Source organism: Nyctibius grandis, chromosome Z (genome assembly GCF_013368605.1).
Source record: "Nyctibius grandis isolate bNycGra1 chromosome Z, bNycGra1.pri, whole genome shotgun sequence".
NCBI classification, from domain to species: Eukaryota; Metazoa; Chordata; class Aves; order Nyctibiiformes; family Nyctibiidae; genus Nyctibius; species Nyctibius grandis.
Genome location: NC_090695.1, coordinates 20,925,231 through 20,939,516, shown reverse-complemented (window position 1 = coordinate 20,939,516; position 14,286 = coordinate 20,925,231). Strand labels below are relative to the sequence as shown.

The window sequence follows — 14,286 nt, the reverse complement described above, 5'->3', positions numbered from 1 at the left end:
GCAAGCAGCTTCTTCACTGTGCAGCAGATGCACTGCTTCTTTAGCAGCAGTGCTGGTTTACGCCTGCTTAAGCTGTTCACGAAACTGCAATTTTAGTAAACACTATAACAACTACTGGGAGATCCATGACTTTATATTAGGGTGCTTACTACTCCTGTAAGAGTGAATGAGTAGCCATATTTAGGGATCTCCCTTCCCAGCGAAATGCAATGCTGTGGTATTAGCAAACCCCTTTTTCTCACAAAAATCAATCTTAACACTAGAGCCAAAAAAGCAATTTTTTTCTTAAATCTTAAAAAATTTAAAACAATCAATTACCAGATTCAGATACAAAAGAACAAAACACAGCATACCTTCAAGATCGCTTCAGCACTCCTGTCAACTGGAGAATATTCAAGTAAAACTAATTCCTGAAAGCAAAACCACAAGTTCCTGGGACCTAATCCTGAATATCAGTCTTTTTTTGTAACTCTGTCTTATCAAAACGTGAAGCAAACTTAGAGCAAACTTACATATTATGACAGAGCCAACTTAATAACTGCCCCCAAAAGGCAGGGGGGGGCAGGGAGGAGGGAACAAAAAAAGGAGCCCAAAAGCCGAGCCATCTGAGCACACTGCTCCACAGACACCAGCAGTGGCCAGGGGAGGGAGGAGGAGTACAGGACTTCCAACAGTGTCAAGCCTTTACAGGCTCAGGTCCTAACAGGCAATGTCAACTCTGACAAAGTCTCTCCTTACATTCCCTTCTCACCAACAGGATTTCTACTGGGAACTTACCCTCTGCATGCACCCTGTAAAGACGACTGACTCAATGAGGGCACCAGCTCATACCCCGTGTTAATGGGATCCTCCCAGAACAGTTTTAATTACTGCCATGTACATATGCCTTTGTGAAACGAATTTCTGCAGATAGAACACAGCTGTACTTTAGGAGTTTAAACCTAGATCTCTCAAATCTGAATTTGTTGTGACCTCCCCCACACTACTCTCCTTTTTTTTTTTTTCTTTTTTTTTCTTTTTTAACTGGTGGGTCAGGGCCTCTTCAGATCATAAGTTAGGAGGACATACAGATGCTCTTAGACCCCACAGAACAGCAAAGGCCAATGAATATTGGCTCTAATATTGTGGGATAGAGACAATTTCCACCTCTTACAAATCAGGCTTTTCTGTTGCACAACAAAGGCATGGGGACATGGATTACACCATACACGGGTTACATCACAGGGACTAGGATTTTTTTCCACAGTACAAGGATTTTTTTTCACAGCTGGGTACTACTAGAGCTTAACTCACTGTTGAACAAGTTCTGCAAGACTGTCCTAGACAAGAAACAGAGGAGGTGAGTTTAAATAGCTGCTATCTTTTGGGTACCTTCACAGCCATGATGTGTGCATAGAAATGCTGGTAAAGTCTGTCAACCTTACAAGCAGCATTTTCTTAGAAGGAAGGCAGGGTCTGCACTTCAAGCCACAGCAGCCAGAACTTCCAAGTTTGATCACCGGGTAAGGTTAGCCTTTCCTATCTTTACTTACTAATCTCAGACTGTGTCTTCACAACAAACACTGAACAATTTCAGGAATGCTGCTTGCTTTCTGCTGCTTTTCTGTGGTTCATAGCCACTGCTATCATAACAGCGCACGTCAGGTGGGGGAGGAAGGAAAATAAATCTCTTCAATTAGAAAAATCTTCAATACCGTCACCTGCAAATCCAAGCATGGCTCTCTATGGCAATGCCAGAATTTCTTCTCCTGTGAGGGAAAAGAGCCTAATCACACAGAAGGAAAAGCTGCTCTCCAAGATCCCACTGAATATGCACAGAACTGAGAAAACAGCATATTCTCAAGTCTCAGTTGACAGGAAGAAAAAAAAAACCCTCAGTCACCCGTAGAAGATAAGCAAAACATCAAATGCAAGCCCTCAGCACAATGACATGCTGTCTTCAGAAACCACAAGTACCAATACCAGCTCCTCATCGTTACCATCCAATGTCCTGCATTTCTATTCCCACTCTCTAACTCCTTCATCTCCTTTCATTTGCAAAAATCCAAGACTCACTTCTGTTCTACTCTTCTTTCTTTAATTCCCTTTCTGAGGAAGTATCTGCATACACAGTGTACTTCAGAGAACATTCCAAGTCTTTTAAATGTTCTACCATACTGGCTTAACTTTTTTCCTGAGCATAGACAAGAGGCAAAAGAGTATCCAGGTACTCTTCCCACAACACTGAAATACATCTAAATTTTAGAGTTACATCAGTTATGAAAACAAATGAAGGACTGCTACACATCTACAAGGGAACAAAACAAAGGATTTAATCAGTGAACGCCTCAATGCTTCACTTTTTATGGACTTCAAAGAATGCGGCATAACAACTCAATCATACCCAAGCAATTCTGTAATTTTTTGTTATCTTTTGTTAAGACTTCAACAAATTCTTTTCCACAGTAAGGAGGTGCAAGCATGGATTCAGCTAAGATTCTCCAAAATCAGAAGCAGAGAAAGTGGTAAATACACCACCCAAAATACAGCATGCTCTCATTGATAATCCAAATACCTACTGGGCTACTTTAAGAGGAATGCAGCAAGTAGCTCTAGGGATGCCGTTAACCTCCTTTACTCAGCCGTATCTGAGACTGCTTCTAGAATACTGTCTTCAGTGTTGTCATCATAACTCTCCCCTTCCCCAGTACAAGAAAGAAGAGTAGAAACTGGAGAGAGGCCAGAGCTACTAAGATGGTCTGGGGTCTAAAGCAAATTACCTACCAGCAGAGGTCAAGGACTTGTTTAGTAAAGTACAAGCTAAGGGAAGACTTAGTAGACACAACTGACTTCCTGAGCGGCACTTACAAAGAGGACAGAGCCAAACACTTCTTATCAGCATATTATATAACTAGTAAATAATGATAAAGCTATAAACTGCAGCTTGGGAGGTTGAAGTAGAAACTCAAGACTGTCTTTTCCAGCACTTTTGTTTTAAGGAAAACATGAAAAACAAAGTTCCCACTCTGAAAAGCTGCAAGAACCACTTACGGGTCACCTTCTGAAACAAGTAACAGGAACGCTAGCATTCACGGAGATATTGATAAGACTATTAGCAATGCTTTTAAGGATACAGTGGTGAGACACTGGAACAGGTTGCCCAGAGAAGTTGTGGCTGCCCCCTCCCTGGCCGTGTTTAAGGCCAGGTTGGATGAGCCTTTGAGCAACCTGGTCTAGAGGAAAGGTGTCCCTGCCTGTGGCAGGGGGGTTGGAACTAGATGATCTTTAAGGTCCCTTCCAACCCAAACTATTCTATGATTCTATGATACTGTCAATTTCAGGAACAGTTGGCAGTTAAACCAATCTCTCTCCAGCCTTCCGTAAACTTTCCCATGAGTCTCTTTCCCAACATTATAGTACCTGTATCAATCACACCGTATGTTAATATTTCTACTGAGCAGTAAAACCAAAAGAACCACCAGCATCGTGGCTATTCAAGGTACTACTCAAAACCACTAATGACTACACTGATGACCACAATCACTACAATGACTAATGTTAGTCATTACTGAGATTTTTCAAAACAACAGGTTAATATTTATTTACGTAAATGAACAAGGCTGTCTGTACTTCGCTCAATTTAAGCCACAGTAAAGAAGACAAAGAAAAATCTTTAAGTAGGAAAGAGTTACAGGGTTTTTTCCTGTACTGCTACTAACAGAAATAGAGGAATAGAACTTCTACAAATTTATTTTTACAAAAACGCGACACTGAAACTAAAACTTAGGTCTGAAAAAAATCAGCACACATAAGACACAAAGGATAAAAGCACAAAGAGCAAGAAGGAACATAGGAATAAGTGACAGCAATGCGCAAGGCTGGTAATATTTTCCATGTAATCTGACTTACTTAATATTATTGAGTAGAAGAGTGGCTTTTTGAGTTAAATGGAAAGCATCAAACTGACCAAAAACTCCTAACAGAAAACACAGGCAGTAAAACAATGAGTGCGATTCCACGGATTTGCTTGAACATAACTCATAAGAACTCATAGGGTTTAGTATTGATGAGATAGAAAAACCCGAACACATACACAGAGACAACAGAACAATGTTCTTCCTGTCTAGTAGTAAGCTGATAGGATGACCAGTCTCATTCCTTTGACTTCTTCCTAGTGCACCCCATTTTAACAGACTTTCAAAAAGACATAACAGAACACTCCGTAACAAACTAGTGTGCAACAGCTAAAACAGAAACGCAAGTTTCAGTCTGCCCTCACGTTCTGAAACGATTTCAGTTTAACCACAGTGAAAAACTGCTTCTGATGATACAGTTATAAATTTTATACGTAAAACTTGGGTAACAAAAACCTTCATTATGTCATTTATGGTACTAAATGCCCTTCTGCAGAACGGTACAATGAAAAGAATAAGAGAAGAAAAGCAGAGAGCGATGAAAAAAAACTGGTGTTGAAATGAAGTTTCAAGAAACCAAAACCCATAGGGAACATGCTATTTGTAAGAACTGAGGTAGCTCTCACATATTATGAACGCCAACTTGAAAGCCACAGCAGATACATTCTAGACATCACTTCATCTATGAGACACAGGAAGCAAGGTACACAGAAGCAGAAGTAAGAAGCAGCACCAGTACTGTATTTAGGGCCACATTTTTACATTTTACACATTGCTGGCTTCTAAGGTAACAAACCGGAGAAATAACTCACCACTGCGGCAGTGACCCCACCGTTGATTTAGCGACGAATCTGGTTTACAGTAAAACTTCAGCTGCTGTTCTTTAACCTGCAGGAAGGAAAAAAAAACAAGCGACCTTTAATAAAGGCCAACATTTGCCCTTTCCTACGAAAAACAAGTTCTGTCAACAAAACACGCGACTTAATGCCTCATCTTCTTACGATGCCTTCCCGTCAATTCTGCCCAGACTGAAAACGGTTTCAAGGCGACAGCAGGAAATAGTTCCCTGTTAGGAATTAGGTAACAGTTCTTGTGACTCTGAGAAAGCGCCTTGCCATTGCCAAACAATGCGAAACGTAAAGCTGCGCCGCCTTATCCCCGGCACTCCGCACAAGCCAGCGCAGAAGATGTCACACAACGCGACAGCCACGCTGCGCTGGCACGGCGGAGCGCCGGGCAGCTCCCGCAGCCGTACGGGCGGCGGAACAGCGGCCGCCCGGCTCCATCCCCCGAGCGCTGCCCCGCTCTAAGCCGAAGGCGCTTTCCCCCCCTCTCCCCGGCCCACCCTCCCGACCGGCTCCGCGCCGCCAGCCCGCCCACCCACCCACCACGCCGAGAGCGGCGGGAGGCCGCCCGCCACGCCGGGTCCCGGCAGCGCGGCCCGCGGCGGCGGGAGGGCCCCGGGCGGTGGCGGCCCCGGCGCGTGGCTCACCGCTGGCGGCTGCCGGCGCCGCGCGCGGGGCAGGGCGGGTGCGCGAGACCCCCGCCTCTTCCGAAGCTCGCGCCACCAGCCGGGACCAGCCGCTACCGCTGCGGCACCCCGGCGCGCGCCGTGACGCCACTAGCCAGCGACACGCGGCCGACTCCCCCCGCGGTAAGCCGCCAGACGGCGGGAGAAGGGAGGGGGGCGCGGCGCGCACCTCCCAGCGCAGGGGGCGGAGACTCCAGCGGCGTGGGCGGGGCCTGTGGCGGCGCGTGCCGCTGTGGGGCTGTGGGCGGGGCAGGGCCCGCGGCGGCGCCGCGTGCGGCTGCCTGCGTGTGCGTGACGTCAGAGCGGGGGATGGCCAGCTGCGGGCCAGGTCGGCGTGTGGGGGTTGGGAGTGGCTGCGGGGAACGGGAGCTTGTGACGGAGTGTTAATGATGTGTTACGTGGTTATTCTGCACGGTTATAACCACGGGGAGAAGGGTGTCGAGGGCAGTCGATGTATGATATTAATGTATGACAATAATATTCGTACATAATTTTATACCGAGCTGTCTGACGTTGTGTGCCTTTATTTTTGTTTGTTCTGGGGAATAACACGTACCGCAACAGCGCCTGGTGACACCCAGGGCCGGGAGCCCGGGGCGCAGCGTGGCGTGAGGGGCCGGTGCGTGCGGGCGCAGCCCCGCAGCGCGGCCTGTGCCGCCTGTCCGCTGGCAGCGCCGGGAGCCGGCGGCAGCGCTCGGCCGAGCCGCCTGTCCGCCGGCGGCGGGGAGCGGGGACATTGCACGCCGCAGGGGAGCGTCATGACCTGACGGGCCGTTTGTGTCGCGCGGAGTCAGTGCGCTAAAGCATCGTGCTGAGTTATCAGCAGAAATGGCTGAGAATCGCCTTTTAGATCATTTTTTTCCAAGGCTAAAACGTACGGTTTGTGTTAGGTAGCAGGTACTGGGACCAGGCTGTCCCTCCAGGACCGGTGAAAGCAGCAGCAATTCCAGCTCGTTTTGTACAGCAGCGTAACGCCTAATGTTCTGACCCAGAGAAAATCCTCTATTAAAAAAGAAGTTTATTTCCTCTTTCCCCTTGGTACTCGTTCTCTCTCAGTTCCTCCTACCTTCCCTTCATGCACGGCTACCTGGAACGGGTCCCGCCCCGGGCTATTGCCTCTGTCTCGGTGTCGCCCCTCACCGCACGGTGATAAAACCACTGACACCGCGCGTACTGTTCATTAAACACCGCGCACGTAGCCGGGAAGGCGCGCTGTCATCCCGCACGACACTGGGGCTCTGCGCACCCCCATTTCGGTGTCCTGCCTGGCAGCTCCTCCCGAGAAACCTACTCGTTCTCCCGGCGACTTGTAACTCGTAACTACGGGCGATCTGACGCCGCCACACAGCTGAGCCGGTTCCGGGGGGGGCGGCCCCGCTTGTCCCGGGGGTACCCGCGCCCCCGGTTCTGCCGCGGGACCCGCCCGCCCGTCCCGGGCCGGAGACACCGCCGGCCCGCGAGGGGACGCTGTCCGCCGCGGCGCCCCGCCCGCCTCCTGTGAGGCGCTCCGGCCGCGCCGCCGGTCAGGAATCGTGGTGCCGGGCGGCACGTGCGCCGGGCGCGGGCTGAGCGCGGCCGCCGCCATGCCCAAGGTGCGGGCGGGGAAGCGGCCGCGGCAGGAGCGCCGGGAGGGCCGCGCCACCAGTGAGTGCGGGCCGAGCTGAGCGGCAGCGCCCCCAGGAGCGGGGCCGGGGGCCGGGGCCGGGGGCCGGGGGCCGGGGGCCGGGGGCCGGGGCCGGGCCTGCGCATGGCCTTGCTGCGGGGACGCTTGGGTGCTGGGAGCGGCCCCGCCGGAGGCCCGGGGGAGGGCGGCTGCCGGCGGGGAGCGCGGTTTGGGCCGGGAGAAGCGTAATCGCCGGCGGCGGAGAGAAACCGAAAAGCGTCTGCCGTCGGGTTTCCGCGGGGTGCGCTCGCAGCCGGAGTAAGGCTGCTTTCTGCCCTAGGCATCCTCTTCAACACCGGCGCCGGACAGCACATCTTGAAGAACCCCCTCGTCGTCAACAGCATCATCGAGAAGGTGGCTGGTGGGGCGGGGGGCCGGGAGCCGCTGCGGGGCCGTGGGGCCGTGAGCTGGGCGCTGTGGCCCGGCACCGCAGCACCGGCTGCTCTGCGCCCGGCGGAGCTGGCTGAGGGTTCCCTGTGCAGCCTGTCCTCTTCCATGCCTGTGGCCTTTCTGTGGTTGTGGAGGGACCTTCCTGCTGTACTGCAGTTACTGCCCTGATATTGCTGCTTTCCGCCTACCCCAAATGTGGCCACTTGCTTATTTTTCTACACTTGGCCAAAGATCTCTCACAAATTAGCTTTAAGACATACTTGTTCTCACCATTTCTCTCTCGTCCCTGCCTAAACAACGTTCACACTCCTCTGCTGAATGTACCTTTCATTATAAAATTAAATGGCTGCTTGAAATTGGTTCTAGGAAAAGAACTGAAATGTCATTTGTTCTTAGGCTGCCCTACGATGCACAGATGTCATTCTGGAAGTAGGCCCAGGAACTGGTAACCTGACAGTAAAGATGTTAGAGAAAGTAAAAAAAGTAAGTGCGAATTTCCCCCCACCTTCCCAAGCTCTTAACCATATTGTAGCTTAGACTGTGGCAAACAGAAGGATCTTCATCTGCTTGATTCAAATAAGTAGAATTACTCCATCGATATTTTTCTTAACATTTTCATAATTCCAGGGAGTTTTTAGCTGTTCATGTAAATCTGGTATGGTTTTATCAAACTACATTGCTGTTATCCATTCGTGTGGTAAGGCTTGCATGTTTTTGGGGAGGCAGGAAGGTTCATAGCCTAATAGAGGATTTTTAAGAATGATTTAAACCTGTAGCAATAGATACAGGGGGTTTTTTACTATCAAAATTTTAATCCTAGTTAGGAGGAGGTATATAAAGTTGCAAATATATACTTTGTTTTCAGGTTATTGCATGTGAAATTGACCCTAGACTTGTTGGTGAACTTCAGAAGAGAGTCCAGGGCACGTAAGTATCAACTGTGGAAACAGGGAGGACTTAAAGCAGTGGAGCTGCTTTGGCAAAAACTTTGGCAACATGCTTCTCTGAAGATAACCAGAGTGTATTTTCCCGCAGCTGTCTGGCAAACAAACTTGAAATCAAGGTTGGAGATATCTTGAAAACAGACTTACCGTTCTTTGATGCATGTGTGGCTAACTTGCCTTACCAGGTATGGGCTAAATAATATGGCAAAACTTATTTTTTATGATAATTGCCCAGAAATTACACTAACGCTATTGCTCTTTTCCTCAGATTTCTTCACCTTTTGTTTTCAAGTTGTTGCTTCATAGACCTTTTTTCAGGTATGTGGAGGAACAGAGCTCTGTATTACCTGATAGAAAAAAAATAGTTTAAAAATATCCCCAAATCAAATTTTTTTAGTTCTTAAAAGATGAGTTTGATGGAGCCGCACCAAAATTTTTCTGTAATATGAAACCTGCCAGCGCCTGGAAGTTAGTCTATGTCAGTGTGTTAAGCATGAGGAGAAAATTTAGTCTTGGCATCAGTGAGTGTCCAGCTGATGAAAACAGGAATTGCCCCTCTTTACACTAGTATTATAACTAATTGTTATTCCAGCGATAAGTAGGGCATTGTAGCATTTCAGATGCCTTCCTACCTAAGAAAGGAAAGGTGGAAAGGGTAGGATCGAAGCCAAGACACTTCCTGTTGTCTGGTCTAAAAATATAACTGCCCAGGTACTTCTGTGTGGTGTTCAATCATCTCAGCAGTTTTTTGCTTCTTTCACTGAAGCACTAACGTTAGTGACACTACTGGTCAATTTTTGGAGCTGGAGAGTTTGGATTTGAAGGACTCATAGAATTATTCAAAATGATTTGTTATAGTCAGGCACCAAACTCTGAGACTAGCCTTTGTCTCTTTGATCCTGATCCATTTAGCAGTATAAAGAATCAAAATCTAGTGTAGCTTTGAGGAGATTGAGACGGTTTCACCAAGTTTGTGGTGTTTTTAACACACTCTGAGCTAATTAAGGCAGAGTTTGTTTATGACAAACTTTTAACGCTTCTAAGCGCTGAGGCAAAACCGGTGTTTTCCGAGTGTGTTACTTGGCTTTTGACTTGATTACTTAGAGTTCATTTTCTCATTTCTGTTATTCTCAGGTGTGCCATACTTATGTTTCAAAGGGAATTTGCACTTCGTTTGGTTGCAAAACCAGGAACTAAACTATACTGCAGACTCTCTATTAATACTCAGTTATTAGCTCGAGTGGACCATCTGATGAAGGTACGTTATTCTGTGTCAGCTAACAGAGCTATCAAAGATAGAAGAATGTTTCTAGGAACGTGAGGATTTGCTGCTTATTCACACAGCTGCCTGACTTCTCCTGACTGACAGGTTGGAAAGAACAACTTCAGGCCTCCTCCCAAAGTTGAATCCAGCATTGTCAGAATAGAGCCAAAGAACCCACCACCACCTATCAACTTCCAGGTGAGTGTCATATACTCTAGTAACAACATAACATACTAGTGATAATACTTATTTGATTTTTCTTTTCACTTACTACTCAGTTCCATGTGCTGTTTTCACTACTAAGTACCAGCTATTCATTGGCATTTACATAATTCCAAAATACTTATTCCTGTATTGATCAGGCTTGTGTTAGGACCTTACCTGAACCTGTCACCATGAATTCAGATGCACCTTTGTTTACAGTATTTCTGACAAGACTGAGATACCATCTCCCTGTCAGTTGGAGAGTTGCTAGTAATAATGTCTCTTTCATCATGGTTTATATCTCCCAGAGACCCTTCTGGCTAATGACTTTGTTGGTTATGATCAAAGGAGTATCTATGAGAAGTCTTATCTTCAGATGAGTGTGTATAATCTCAGAGGACAGATGATACAGGATAGTATTATTAAAGTTAATTTTTAAAACGCTTTGATCTTCAAGACCGTTTCAGCCTTGCCCAAGGTTAGCTGTATTTTCTTCAAGTATCTGCCTTCTCAGCACATAAGATCTGGCCAATAGTCTCTAGGCACAAAAAAAGAACAATTCAAAGGTTTTTGTGGGTGAAGTATTTTCTCCTCCATTTGTATTGCTTTGTCCAGGACAGGACTGGTTTTGAATTGTTTAGAAAGATACTTTCCTGAAAGATTTTTGTGTTCAATATTGTTGTGAAATTGTCAGTGGTGACTGTTCTTGTTTGTAGCAGCTGTATGTTCCTTTCTGTAAATTCTGGGATTTTTATTTCAGGAGTGGGATGGTCTGGTAAGGATAGCCTTTGTTAGGAAAAACAAGACACTCTCTGCAGCATTTAAGTAAGTAACTTCTATTAAAAGAAATATTTTCAAAGTTTGAGAGCCCATCCAGTTAACTGTTTCTTTTGTGCAAATGCATAGCAGTTTTATATGCATGCCAGCACAGTCTGGGATAAACCATGATGGAGGATTTATGCTGAGGTCCCAAGATGTTTCTTTTAGAAGAAAACTAGGCAGCTGTTTAAAAAGAACAGCTCCGTGTAGTCATTACAGTATTTTATACTATTTTCATTCTAAACTTACATTTCTTTCAGGTCAAGTGCTGTAGAGCAGTTGCTGGATCATAATTACCGAATTCATTGTTCCTTACATAATATAGTAAGTTCCTTTTTAATATATTAAATTCTATTTCTGTGTACTGTGACCTACGTACTGACTTTTATAAGAGTGAAAAAATAACATTGAAAAGCTTAACATGTTAAAGTTTTTCCAAGAGAGTTTGAGGGAGGAACTTGCCTTTTTTCTTAGGGAAAAATCTAAAACGGTCGCTAAATTACAGTGAAAAAGCTAAAAGCTGAGTATGTTATTAATATATTGGCTGTACATGCCTCAAGGACTTTTACTCATCTAATAAGAATCTAATAAAACTTTTTGCATCTGCTTAGCAATATTGTTGTGATTCATTTATAGTGAATGAGCTGAGGTATAAAAATTCAGATGGAAGAATAGAAGAATACAGTAATCCATACAAGAAAAAATATAGCTTATTTCTATCACTTGAAACAAGAATTATTCTAAAAGCAGGAAAAGAATAGATTATTTCAATAAACGTTTTTCTATGCTGGGAATAGAAAATGAATTTGTATCTATTTTCCATTGACAGGAAATACCTGGAAACTTCAAAATTGCAGAGAAAATACGGACAGTGCTAAAAAATACAGGTTACTCTGAAAAACGAGCCCGTTCAATGGATATAGATGATTTCATTAGGTATTTTTTTTTCTCTTTAGCCTTCCTTTTAAACTTCTTCAAATTCTATCTGCATCTGTACCTGTATAGCACAGATTACTATTGGGTTACACAGGAATAGTACTACCTCTGTTTTCATCTCAACACCAGACACTCCTTGCTTCCAGCCCTGAACATGAACAAACACTTAAACCCTATATATATTTTAACTGCCGCTTACAGTATTGAGAAGCAACTAGCTAAAGATCCTTATTTCTGGTACTTGTGTACTAAGCCCTTCTATGTCTCCTCTAAAAATGGCTTTAATAATGGAATTGGTTATTATAATTGCCCTGGGGACTTACACAGCCCTTCCCTGTGTTGAGGATTAGGCCATAGTCTATAGCATAATTTGGAAATTTGAGTCATTACCTGCTATATTCTGCTCTTACTTCTGGTCAGTTAATTTAAGTGTCAACTTGAATCCTCCCCTAATTTAAGATAAGAATTCCTAGCAGTTTCTTACTGTGACCATACAGCTACTGCTCTTCAAAGAAACGTAGTAAACCTAGTAGGATACAAGGTAACTAACTGCACTGGAAAATATACCTGCACCTCTAAAATGGCAAGTTTGCTAATAACTTTTACTTTAAGATTTGTAACAATTCTTTATGACAGTTGAGCAGTGATGGCTGCTTTCACACTATTTTCATATGTTCTTTGCCAGCCAGCACATCTTAGAAATGCCCTAAGCTAAAGTATAAATCAGTAGAAATTGTAACATAAATACTTCACTCTTTCAGACTGCTGCATGGCTTCAATTCAGAAGGCATTCATTTCTCATAGACTCCACCAGAAGAATGAAAGATGTTGTGTATTTTGTCACCGAAGTCTTACCTAAGCCAGAGTGACTACAGTGGGACAAGCTCTCCTCACAGAAGCAGTGAACAGAATACAGTGCACACACTGTTTTTTTTTAAAACCTTACATGCAATTTTATCACAGACAGTAGGCAAGAAGCTGCTGCTCTGTATTTTAAAAGTGATAAATTCCTTCACGACTGAAGTGAGGTGCTGGACTTCCAGATGACAGTGTATTTTTAAATATACCAAATAACATGGATTGATGCTGCCATAATTGAAATCTATGTCTCTGATCATGGATTTCACTATTCTTGCACAACAGTCAACAGTACAGCCCAGAAGTGTGGTCTGGGCAACAAAAAGAGAGTTGTAATTGTTCCATTTGTTTGGGATTTTGGGGTTTTTGTTTTGTTTCGTTTTAAAGTGTATTTAAATACTTTCTTTTAATTTGAAATGCCTGTCTTCCTTTTGTCCTCTGGAGCTACCCACATTCCAAGTCTGTTAGTAATCTGCTTCTCTTGGAGAAATCCCAGTAACTGTTTCTCAGAAACAAGAGCATTTATCTTGTGGGCTTGGTATCATTTACAAAAAAAATTATTGAGGTTCCTGGAACTACCACTATCATCTCCTTTACCCTCTTGCTATTGCCATCAAACCACTGTAGGAACCAGCAGAAAATTACCGAAGGGCTAGTGCTCACAAGCATACACAGAAGGGGTTTTTTGTCAACTGTAAGTTCAAGCAGCTATTTTTTTTAAGAAAGATATTTTTATAAGAAAACTTCACCTTTCAAGGCAAGGAGTTTGAGTGTAGATCAAAGCTTTCAGTGAGTCTTAGAGCAATGCATGCCTGTGTCCTGACAGAAAGACTTACTGGAAGTGTCTTAATATAGTTTGGATTCTATGTATTTGTTTTTAAGGACAAGGCAGTTTCCCCAAGGAAATTTGCATTAACTCTGCATAGCAGCCGTCAAAAGGAAAATCCACTTTGGTCTGTCTTATCACTCAGGAAAACAGTGACTATTTACTCTGCAGCATCATGCAGGGGTGAAGGTATGACTGTTTATTAACTACCACAAGTCATTTTTTCATGTATAGCGTATCCCTTTCCATAAGATACAACTTCATTTTATACACATCCGATGTCAACTATTTCAAAGTCATTGATTCAGAAGCATGTACAGGAATATGCACTTGAATTTGCAAGCATCCTGAGAAGTTGTCTGGAAAAATGAATTGCTCATTTATTTTACAATTTAACGATTCTAGTGCTGCTTCACTGCATATAGAACCATTTTATGAGTGAGGTAAGTAGCCACAGCAATATGCTCAGACTAATACAGAAGGAACATGCTGGGTACATGTGTCATACTTCCTAAAAGCTTTTGTTTTACAGGACAGGAATCAAGAGAAGCTTGTATTAGTCCTGTTCAAGTAATTCTAGTCTGTCACAGCAATGGGCTACAGGCATTCAAGTGCCATAACCAGCCCAATCTGTTTATCATGATTCTCAGTGGTTCAGTATTAGTGTATTGGACCTTTACAGCAGGCTCTGTCACAAAGACTGTCTCTTAACAGTCTCCCCGCAGCAGACAATTTCAGCTTGCATCTGCTACCTGACAGGACATACATACGCCATTTACAAGGCTTAGTAAAAAGCTGCTGAAATCTAACTGCCTCTGTCCTCTTTGGTACCCACTGTAAACCACAGCCAGGTTGGGGCTCTAGGCTTGCATGGAGGAATAGTAGGGAAGCCACTGTTTCTCATGTCACATGTCTCAATCTTCAGAGGCTTTTTAGAAAGCAAGATTTCTGTGGAGCA

The 14,286-nt window shown here is 44.7% G+C and overlaps 2 protein-coding genes across 7 annotated transcripts in view; one reads left to right on the top strand and one right to left on the bottom strand.

Annotated features, from left to right (window-relative positions):
- The window catches only part of IPO11 (importin 11), a 104,668-nt gene extending 99,151 nt beyond the window's left edge, over positions 1-5,517 (bottom strand). For all 3 annotated transcript variants that reach the window (XM_068423596.1, XM_068423597.1, XM_068423598.1), the window contains exons 1-2: positions 5,386-5,517; positions 4,706-4,781 (exon numbers count right to left, since the gene is read on the bottom strand). The gene's annotated coding sequence lies outside the window, so the exon portion shown is untranslated. The remainder of the gene's footprint in view (positions 1-4,705; positions 4,782-5,385) is intronic.
- Positions 5,518-6,956: 1,439 nt separating this feature from the next.
- On the top strand, positions 6,957-12,919 carry DIMT1 (DIM1 rRNA methyltransferase and ribosome maturation factor). 4 transcript variants are annotated; one of them, XM_068423601.1, is made up of 12 exons: positions 6,957-7,068; positions 7,368-7,441; positions 7,874-7,960; positions 8,343-8,404; positions 8,513-8,606; positions 8,690-8,739; positions 9,556-9,679; positions 9,791-9,883; positions 10,650-10,714; positions 10,969-11,032; positions 11,538-11,644; positions 12,406-12,919. In XM_068423601.1, exons 1-12 carry the CDS (start codon positions 7,008-7,010, stop codon positions 12,446-12,448), a joined length of 924 nt encoding a protein of 307 aa, XP_068279702.1. In that variant the 5' UTR covers positions 6,957-7,007; the 3' UTR covers positions 12,449-12,919. The 4 variants fall into 4 exon arrangements, with proteins under 4 accessions (XP_068279702.1, XP_068279703.1, XP_068279704.1 ...); XM_068423602.1 differs by lacking the exon at positions 7,368-7,441 and having other exon boundaries at positions 7,893-7,960; XM_068423603.1 differs by lacking the exon at positions 7,368-7,441 and having other exon boundaries at positions 6,979-7,068.
- Positions 12,920-14,286: the final 1,367 nt, after the last annotated feature.

Coding starts and splice junctions, on each gene's coding strand:
- DIMT1 (XM_068423601.1), top strand. CDS start 7,008: ATGCCCAAGGTGCGGGCGGGGAAGCGGCCGCGGCAGGAGCGCCGGGAG. Junction 7,442..7,873: donor TCAACAGCATCATCGAGAAG/GTGGCTGGTGGG, acceptor ATTTGTTCTTAG/GCTGCCCTACGATGCACAGA. Junction 8,405..8,512: donor CAGAAGAGAGTCCAGGGCAC/GTAAGTATCAAC, acceptor ATTTTCCCGCAG/CTGTCTGGCAAACAAACTTG.